Source organism: Electrona antarctica, assembly GCF_951216825.1.
Source record: "Electrona antarctica genome assembly, chromosome: 12".
Lineage (NCBI taxonomy): Eukaryota > Metazoa > Chordata > Actinopteri > Myctophiformes > Myctophidae > Electrona > Electrona antarctica.
This window is the reverse complement of record NC_136793.1, coordinates 45,435,685-45,445,629: the sequence shown is the minus strand read 5'-3', so window position 1 is coordinate 45,445,629 and position 9,945 is coordinate 45,435,685. Positions and strand designations below refer to the sequence as shown.

General features: G+C 45.9%; 1 protein-coding gene across 1 annotated transcript in view; it reads right to left on the bottom strand.

Moving 5' to 3' along the window:
- Positions 1-501: 501 nt before the first annotated feature.
- LOC306934429 (homer protein homolog 1-like) overlaps positions 502-9,945 on the bottom strand; it is a gene marked incomplete at its 5' end in the record, with an annotated part of 49,918 nt that continues 40,474 nt past the window's right edge. Inside the window, 3 exons of the mRNA XM_079516998.1 lie at positions 502-791; positions 1,097-1,177; positions 8,622-8,732. Of these exons, the coding sequence (XP_079373124.1) occupies positions 600-791; positions 1,097-1,177; positions 8,622-8,732 (384 nt within the window). The 3' untranslated portion in view covers positions 502-599. The remainder of the gene's footprint in view (positions 792-1,096; positions 1,178-8,621; positions 8,733-9,945) is intronic.

Genomic DNA, 9,945 nt, shown 5'->3' with positions numbered 1-9,945 from the left:
ATAATAATAATTACTGTATGCATCGGACCCGGAAAGATCAATCAATGCGGCCCAAGGTTATAGTTACAGCCCTGAACCAGCCAAGCAAAAAGTGCAGGTCATCCATGTCTGCGCTGAACTTTCAGCTCTTTGCCAAATCTATACTATAGTGCCTTTTGTTTGGGGTGGGGGCTGGAAGTTTAGCTGCCCTCTTTTGTGCCTGATTGGTCCTATGGGTGGAGGACCAATCTCAGCATGGGACGAGTCAGTGTGCCGGAGGAGGAGGACGCCGCACGGCGTCTACCGAGGAGGAGGACGCCGCACGGCGTCTACCGCTCGCTCGCTCGGCTCGCTCGCCGCTTCGCCTCCCCGACGTGTGAGCGAAGGAACGAACACACGAAACCATCGTTCGGAGCGCTTTGAGTACGTTAGGAAAAGCGCTATTAAAAAAAACGCAATTCGTCATTAGATTTGGTGGGGAGGGGGTGAGGGAGGGGGGGGGGGGGGGGGTAAGGGGGCAGTTAATAAATACGGCTCCGTCCATGGAGTTGAGTTGAGTTGAGTGGGCGGGGTCCGGGACGGCGGTGGGGGTTTGGGGGGGGGGGGGGGGGGCAGGGGGTCTAGCTGGCCTCCTCGATGAGGCGCGCCAGCGTGTCCCGCAGTTCCGTCAGCTCAAAGATCTTGCCGTCCAGCATCTCCAGCAGCGTCCGCAGGCTCTTCCGGAAGCTCTCCTGCTCCTCCTGGTTCTCCTCCAGACGCTGCTCCGCGCCCGTCAGCTGCTCCTCCAACACGCGACCCCGCAGCTCCGTCTCCTGGAGAGAGGGGGGAAGATTATTTATCTTCTAAATAATGACAGTTTTCTGGAAAAACCTAGGTTTTTATGTCAGTCGTTCTCAAACATTTTCTCGTGAAGGACCCCCCAAAAATATATGAAATTGGCTGCCGACCCTCGTCTGAAAATATGTTGTTTTCAGGGACCCCCCCCCTCCCAGAAGCAAAAGAATTGAGTTAAAAACGTTTGTTCTGAAAGAATATATATTCAAAAATCTGCGCCACATTTGAACATTGTGTGGAAGAGATAATGTGTTCTGAGAGACTACAGCGCTCTGGATCTCACCTCCAATTTCTGGCTCAGTGAGTCTTTCTGCTCCATCAAGTCGTTCATGTTTTCCAGTTCCTCTTTCAACCTCTCCATTTCCTGCAGGACGCAAACCACAAATGTATTACTGTATGTATTAAGAAAGACACTTTTACACTTCAGTGTTTGGTATGGGTATAAGGCACACGACACTCTCACAGCCTTGTGGTTAGAGTGTCCGGCCCTGATACATGGGAGGTCGTGGTTCGATCGATCCCCGGCCGGGTCATACCAAAGACCAAACACTCAGCATCAAGGGTTGGATAGGGGGTAAGTCCCTGCGATATACTAGCGTCATGTCCAGGGGGTGTACTTGTACATCAAGCTGCCTCACGCTACAGCCGACGCGCAGGTCGGCGGCAAAATAAACTGATTGCTCAGTAGATGCAAGTAGAGCGGTGCCCGTTGGGCACTGGCCTACTTGGAACGATGCAAGTTGGAAATGCATGAAATGTCTATGGGAAAAATGCATTGGGATTCATTTCCTGGGCCTGGCGTCGTCATGAAAGGGGGTGGGACTGCGACGCTCTATTGACTGTCCCACATGTCCCTTTTTCCGACCATACACAGTTTTGTTTCCTGTTGATTTCACTATTTGAAGATCTGGATCCGGATCCACAGATCCAATCCGGGTTTTCTTCCTAATAAAAATGGCAAAAGTAATCATATTTTGTATTTAAAAGAAATCACACCCGTGTGAAGTGAAGGGTGCTCTTAATCACATCATACATCATCTCATTCCGGCTAATCACAATTTGCGTCCTCACCTTCGTCTTCAATGTTTACGCAACGTTTGTGTTTACACAAACACTCAAAGCTGGACAAAAATAATCACCCCACTGTGTGAAGTGAGGGCGCTCTTATCATATCATACATCAGTCAATCAGATCATCACATTCCGTGCTACAAACACAAACACGTGTTCAAACACACCTACTGTACACTCAAAGCTGTGCATAGCCAGGAGTAGGTATGGAGCTCGTTAATTTTTTGAGTGGTGTAAACCACTCCAACAACTGGCTTTGTACCCGTGTCTATTCGTACCAAAAAAAATCCCACCCGTGTGAACTGAGTGGTGTAAGGTTTTATATAGCATGATCAGCTGGTCTGACGTAATGTCTGACGTAATGAAATAAGGTAAGGTATTATGTAGCCTGATCAGCTCTGATCTGACGTAATGAAATCACACCCGGATGTGATTTCACAACTGGCTTTTTCTGTGCAGAGAAAATGACCATGGTTGCTACGGTCATCCAGTTCACCCGGGTGTGATTTAATTACGTCAGAAATTATTTTGAACATAGCAACCATGCTCATTTTTTTCTGCACACAAAAGCCAGTTGTAGGAGTGGTTTACACCACTCATTCCTGGGCCTGGCGTCGTCATGAAAGGGGGTGGGACTGCGACGCTCTATTGACTGTCCCACATGTCCCTTTTTCCGACCATACACAGTTTTGTTTCCTGTTGATTTCACTATTTGAAGATCTGGATCCGGATCCACAGATCCAATCCGGGTTTTCTTCCTAATAAAAATGGCAAAAGTAATCATATTTTGTATTTAAAAGAAATCACACCCGTGTGAAGTGAAGGGTGCTCTTAATCACATCATACATCATCTCATTCCGGCTAATCACAATTTGCGTCCTCACCTTCGTCTTCAATGTTTACGCAACGTTTGTGTTTACACAAACACTCAAAGCTGGACAAAAATAATCACCCCACTGTGTGAAGTGAGGGCGCTCTTATCATATCATACATCAGTCAATCAGATCATCACATTCCGTGCTACAAACACAAACACGTGTTCAAACACACCTACTGTACACTCAAAGCTGTGCATAGCCAGGAGTAGGTATGGAGCTCGTTAATTTTTTGAGTGGTGTAAACCACTCCAACAACTGGCTTTGTACCCGTGTCTATTCGTACCAAAAAAAATCCCACCCGTGTGAACTGAGTGGTGTAAGGTTTTATATAGCATGATCAGCTGGTCTGACGTAATGTCTGACGTAATGAAATAAGGTAAGGTATTATGTAGCCTGATCAGCTCTGATCTGACGTAATGAAATCACACCCGGATGTGATTTCACAACTGGCTTTTTCTGTGCAGAGAAAATGACCATGGTTGCTACGGTCATCCAGTTCACCCGGGTGTGATTTAATTACGTCAGAAATTATTTTGAACATAGCAACCATGCTCATTTTTTTCTGCACACAAAAGCCAGTTGTAGGAGTGGTTTACACCACTCATTCCTGGGCCTGGCGTCGTCATGAAAGGGGGTGGGACTGCGACGCTCTATTGACTGTCCCACATGTCCCTTTTTCCGACCATACACAGTTTTGTTTCCTGTTGATTTCACTATTTGAAGATCTGGATCCGGATCCACAGATCCAATCCGGGTTTTCTTCCTAATAAAAATGGCAAAAGTAATCATATTTTGTATTTAAAAGAAATCACACCCGTGTGAAGTGAAGGGTGCTCTTAATCACATCATACATCATCTCATTCCGGCTAATCACAATTTGCGTCCTCACCTTCGTCTTCAATGTTTACGCAACGTTTGTGTTTACACAAACACTCAAAGCTGGACAAAAATAATCACCCCACTGTGTGAAGTGAGGGCGCTCTTATCATATCATACATCAGTCAATCAGATCATCACATTCCGTGCTACAAACACAAACACGTGTTCAAACACACCTACTGTACACTCAAAGCTGTGCATAGCCAGGAGTAGGTATGGAGCTCGTTAATTTTTTGAGTGGTGTAAACCACTCCAACAACTGGCTTTGTACCCGTGTCTATTCGTACCAAAAAAAATCCCACCCGTGTGAACTGAGTGGTGTAAGGTTTTATATAGCATGATCAGCTGGTCTGACGTAATGTCTGACGTAATGAAATAAGGTAAGGTATTATGTAGCCTGATCAGCTCTGATCTGACGTAATGAAATCACACCCGGATGTGATTTCACAACTGGCTTTTTCTGTGCAGAGAAAATGACCATGGTTGCTACGGTCATCCAGTTCACCCGGGTGTGATTTAATTACGTCAGAAATTATTTTGAACATAGCAACCATGCTCATTTTTTTCTGCACACAAAAGCCAGTTGTAGGAGTGGTTTACACCACTCAAAAATGTACCCGTGTCTTTTCGTACCAAAAGAAATGTACCCGTGTCTGTTCGTACCAAAAAAAAATCACACCCGTGTGAAGTGAGTGGTGTAAGGTCTTATATAGACTGATCAGCTGTGGTCTGACGTAATGTCTGACGTAATGAAATCACACCCGTGTGAACTGGGTGACCATAGCAACCATGCTCATTTTTTGGTACGAACAGACAGACAGACACGTAAACTAACAAAGCCAGTTGTAGGAGTGGTTTACACGACTCAAAAATGAGCATGGTTGCTATGGTCACCCAGTTCACATGGGTGTGATTTCATTACGTCAGACATTACGTCAGACCACAGCTGATCAGTCTATATAAGACCTTACACCACTCAGTTCACACGGGTGTGATTCTTATTGATAACGATCACCTTATTGATCAGGCTTATCGAGCCGGGTTCTTATCGAGCCCACTATCGAGCATTTTTTATTATTTTGTGGAGACAATAAATTCTGAACAGAACCAGTATCTTTTACTAGGGCCTTCAAATACAGTACTTTTCTAACAGACAGAAGGCAATTGACCTTTTAACCAATAAAATAATATTAAAGAAACTGGTTAATATATGTACCGCCACTTTAAAAGCATAATTGTGTTTACCCGGACAGTGCTGGTTGGCATTTATTTCGCCTCTTGATTGTTTAAACATGACCGGGCCACTATGCCGCTATGCTCAATAACAAGCTTGATAAGCCCAAAACGTATTGATAACGGGTGCTCAATAAGCTTCTTATCAGATTTCTTCGGGTATCGGTTATCGAGCTCCATCCCTAGCCAGGAGGGGCTAGTACCCCTCCAAAACAAACAGTACTGGGTTTTGGTGATGCTCTATAATGTCTGAATCAACTTTGTTTGTGTTTGTTCACGTACTAAAAGAGTGACTTTGAGAGCTGTTTCACCGTACAATGTAAGTCAACGGAGAGCATATTTTGAGCATAAATTATCAATTTCTATTCACAAGAGCAATTATTTTTGTCCACATTTGGGGTTACATCATGGGAAGGTAACTACAGTATACAATAGTATCCAACAAATTCATATAGGCTACCACTGGCCAAGTGGCTCTTATTTTGAAGAGGAAGAGGAAGTCCATTTCGGTTGTAACTTGGCTGCCATGACAAGTTGTTATGATGATGTGAACAAGAACCAACCTGGATTAAACACCAGCTTTTAGCCCAAGTGCATTATGTTTAGTACCATATGAAAACCACGCATCTGTGAAACAATGTACACACTGTGGAAATTGGAAGGGCGTAAAACATGGAACGAACCTCCACAAGGCATTAGGTGAGTAGTTGTTTACATCTGTCTCATGCTGGCTAAAGAAACATTATTACTCCAGTAACATCTCCAGGTGCACCACTGAGAACTATTGGTTGGTTATGTAGCCTACCGCCTGTCCATACCATGGACCATATGTAGCCTACCGCCTGTCCATACCATGGACCATATGTAGCCTACCACCTGTCCATACCATGGACCATATGTAGCCTATACCACCTGTCCATACCATGGACCATATGTAGCCTACCACCTGTCCATACCATGGACCATATGTAGCCTACCACCTGTCCATACCATGGACCATATGTAGCCTACCACCTGTCCATACCATGGACCATATGTAGCCTATACCACCTGTCCATACCATGGACCATATGTAGCCTACCACCTGTCCATACCATGGACCATATGTAGCCTACCACCTGTCCATACCATGGACCATATGTAGCCTACCACCTGTCCATACCATGGACCATATGTAGCCTACCACCTGTCCATACCATGGACCATATGTAGCCTACCACCTGTCCATACCATGGACCATATGTAGCCTATACCACCTGTCCATACCATGGACCATATGTAGCCTACCACCTGTCCATACCATGGACCATATGTAGCCTACCACCTGTCCATACCATGGACCATATGTAGCCTATACCACCTGTCCATACCATGGACCATATGTAGCCTACCACCTGTCCATACCATGGACCATATGTAGCCTATACCACCTGTCCATACCATGGACCATATGTAGCCTACCACCTGTCCATACCATGGACCATATGTAGCCTACCACCTGTCCATACCATGGACCATATGTAGCCTATACCACCTGTCCATACCATGGACCATATGTAGCCTATACCACCTGTCCATACCATGGACCATATGTAGCCTATACCACCTGTCCATACCATGGACCATATGTAGCCTACCACCTGTCCATACCATGGACCATATGTAGCCTATACCACCTGTCCATACCATGGACCATATGTAGCCTACCACCTGTCCATACCATGGACCATATGTAGCCTACCACCTGTCCATACCATGGACCATATGTAGCCTACTGCCTGTCCATACCATGGACCATATGTAGCCTACCACCTGTCCATACCATGGACCATATGTAGCCTACCGGCACCTGTCCATACCATGGACCATATGTAGCCTACCGCCTGTCCATACCATGGACCATATGTAGCCTACTGCCTGTCCATACCATGGACCATATGTAGCCTACCGCCTGTCCATACCATGGACCATATGTAGCCTACCGCCTGTCCATACCATGGACCATATGTAGCCTACTGCCTGTCCATACCATGGACCATATGTAGCCTACCGCCTGTCCATACCATGGACCATATGTAGCCTATACCACCTGTCCATACCATGGACCATATGTAGCCTACCACCTGTCCATACCATGGACCATATGTAGCCTACCACCTGTCCATACCATGGACCATATGTAGCCTACTGCCTGTCCATACCATGGACCATATGTAGCCTACCACCTGTCCATACCATGGACCATATGTAGCCTACCACCTGTCCATACCATGGACCATATGTAGCCTATACCACCTGTCCATACCATGGACCATATGTAGCCTACCACCTGTCCATACCATGGACCATATGTAGCCTACCACCTGTCCATACCATGGACCATATGTAGCCTACTGCCTGTCCATACCATGGACCATATGTAGCCTACCGCCTGTCCATACCATGGACCATATGTAGCCTATACCACCTGTCCATACCATGGACCATATGTAGCCTATACCACCTGTCCATACCATGGACCATATGTAGCCTACCACCTGTCCATACCATGGACCATATGTAGCCTACCACCTGTCCATACCATGGACCATATGTAGCCTATACCACCTGTCCATACCATGGACCATATGTAGCCTATACCACCTGTCCATACCATGGACCATATGTAGCCTACCACCTGTCCATACCATGGACCATATGTAGCCTACCACCTGTCCATACCATGGACCATATGTAGCCTACCACCTGTCCATACCATGGACCATATGTAGCCTACCACCTGTCCATACCATGGACCATATGTAGCCGCAATTTTCAACTCTAGATTTTTTGAGTGGTGCAACCACTCCAAGGAACAGCAATGTCCGTGTTCAACTATGTGTGTGTGTGACTATGAGCACCAGTACCAATGAGTACCAAAAGTGGCGCTGTTGTGCCAGAAACGGAGAGAGAGAGATAGTGCTGCACTGTTGCCTGCTAATGAGAGAGAGAGAGGGGGGGGGGGGGGGGGGGGGGATTTGCACCACTCAGTTCACACGGGTGTGATTTTTTTATAATGGGATGAATCTAGAGTTGCAATACCCTCCATTGACTCCCTACCCAAATTGCGTTTGCGATCTGCTTGTATCAAACAACGTTAAACTCACCAACATTGCAGCTCTAGGCCAAGCTTGAATTATCCTCTTTCAATCTGCCGAGCTTTTGTTTCTTAAAAATCCACCGTATACATTTCTGTCTCTGCAGGTGATTCTTTTTCTAACTGTTGGAGTTTGGAAGCACTCGTTTTTATTAACAGGTTGCGCTGCTGCCTCCTGCATTATGTGCAAATGCGGAACAGATAGCACGCAGTGACTTACGACGAGCGCTTCCAAACTGGAGTACTGGAGCGTGACCGTATATGGAGGTGTGATGTCATGAGGCGTGACCATATATGGAGGCGTGGGGTGACTAACTAATTGACGGACGGGAGATGCAGGTTTTCATAGTAAATGCGACCTACGGCCGCAACAATGGGCAGGTGGCTAAGCCCTGGAAGCCCCAGACATAAGTGTTGCTACTCCAAGTGATAGCATCATAACTCTGTGAACTCATAGCATCGTGAAACTGATGTGTGTGTTTGTAAACACGTGCACAAACACACACACACACACACACACACACACACACACACACACACACACACACACACACACACACACACACACACACACACACACACACACACACACACACACACACACACACGCACCTCCTCCTTGACTCTGAGTGTAGTTTCGAGTTCCTCGATGGTTTGGTTGAGTTCAGTCTTGTGGGATTTGATCACAGGACTCTGGTTGCTCTGACATTCCAGTTCGGTCACCTGTAGGAACACAAGCATCAATATTATGGCCACACCGACTATAAAGTACGGATTTGTCATATCGTATCGTATCTTATTTCTTGTATCTCTTATCTTTTCTTCTCTTATTTTTAGACATTTTTCTTATTAGAGCTCCTAATCCAGACAACAGTCCTGTCAAAACTTGACTATTGTAACTCTCTCCTTACTGGCCTACCGGCATGTGCACTGAAGCCTCTCCAACTGATCCAAAATGCCGCAGCTCGCTTGGTCTTCAACCAGCCAAAATTCTCACATGTCTCCCCCCTGCTCCGCTCCCTGCACTGGCTCCCGGTCGCTGCCCGCACAGAATACAAAACTCTGATGTTGGCATTTAAAGCAACCAAAGGTATGGCTCCCCCATATCTTGCCAGCATGATTGAACCCTACAAACCCTCCCGCGCACTCAGATCAGCCAACGCAGGGAAGCTGGAAGTACCCTCACTAAAAACGCCGGGACAACGCTCCACACGTCCCAAACTCTTCTCCCTTCTGGCCCCAAAACTGTGGAATGCACTTCCCGTTGCAATCAGAACTGCAGCATCACTCCCGATCTTCCGCCGTAGTCTGAAAACCCACCTTTTCAGACTCCATCATGGCCCATAGCACTTACCCTACCCCCCTTAGACAGCACTTCTTAGACTTATATAGCATTTGAAACAGACTTATAGCATGTCATGTAGACAGCACAATAAGTGCATTGTATGTAGTCATAGCACTTCATAGTATATAGTGTATAGTAGTCATAGCACTTCATAGTATATATGTACAGCATAGTATAGCATATACTGTATGTGTAGTTTATATGTATAGTGTCATTATATAGATATGTTCTAGTTATAGTTTATATGTATAGTGTCATTATATAGATATGTTCTAGTCACGTTCTTAGCTTACGCATGTTTCGCGATAAATGCTTTTTTACATATGTGATGTATTCCCATGCTTTTTGTTCTTGCTTATTGTAAGTCGCTCTGGATTAAGAGCGTCTGCTAAATGCCTAAATTGTAAATTGTAAATTGTGGTGAGTGTGAGAGTGTGGAAATATATAGTGGCCCTCTGGAGTGAGTGTGGAAATATATAATGGCCCTCTGGAGTGAGTGTGGAAATATAGTGGCCCTCTGGAGTGAGTGTGGAAATATATAGTGGCCCTCTGGAGTGAGTGTGGAAATATAGTGGCCCTCTGGAGTGAGTG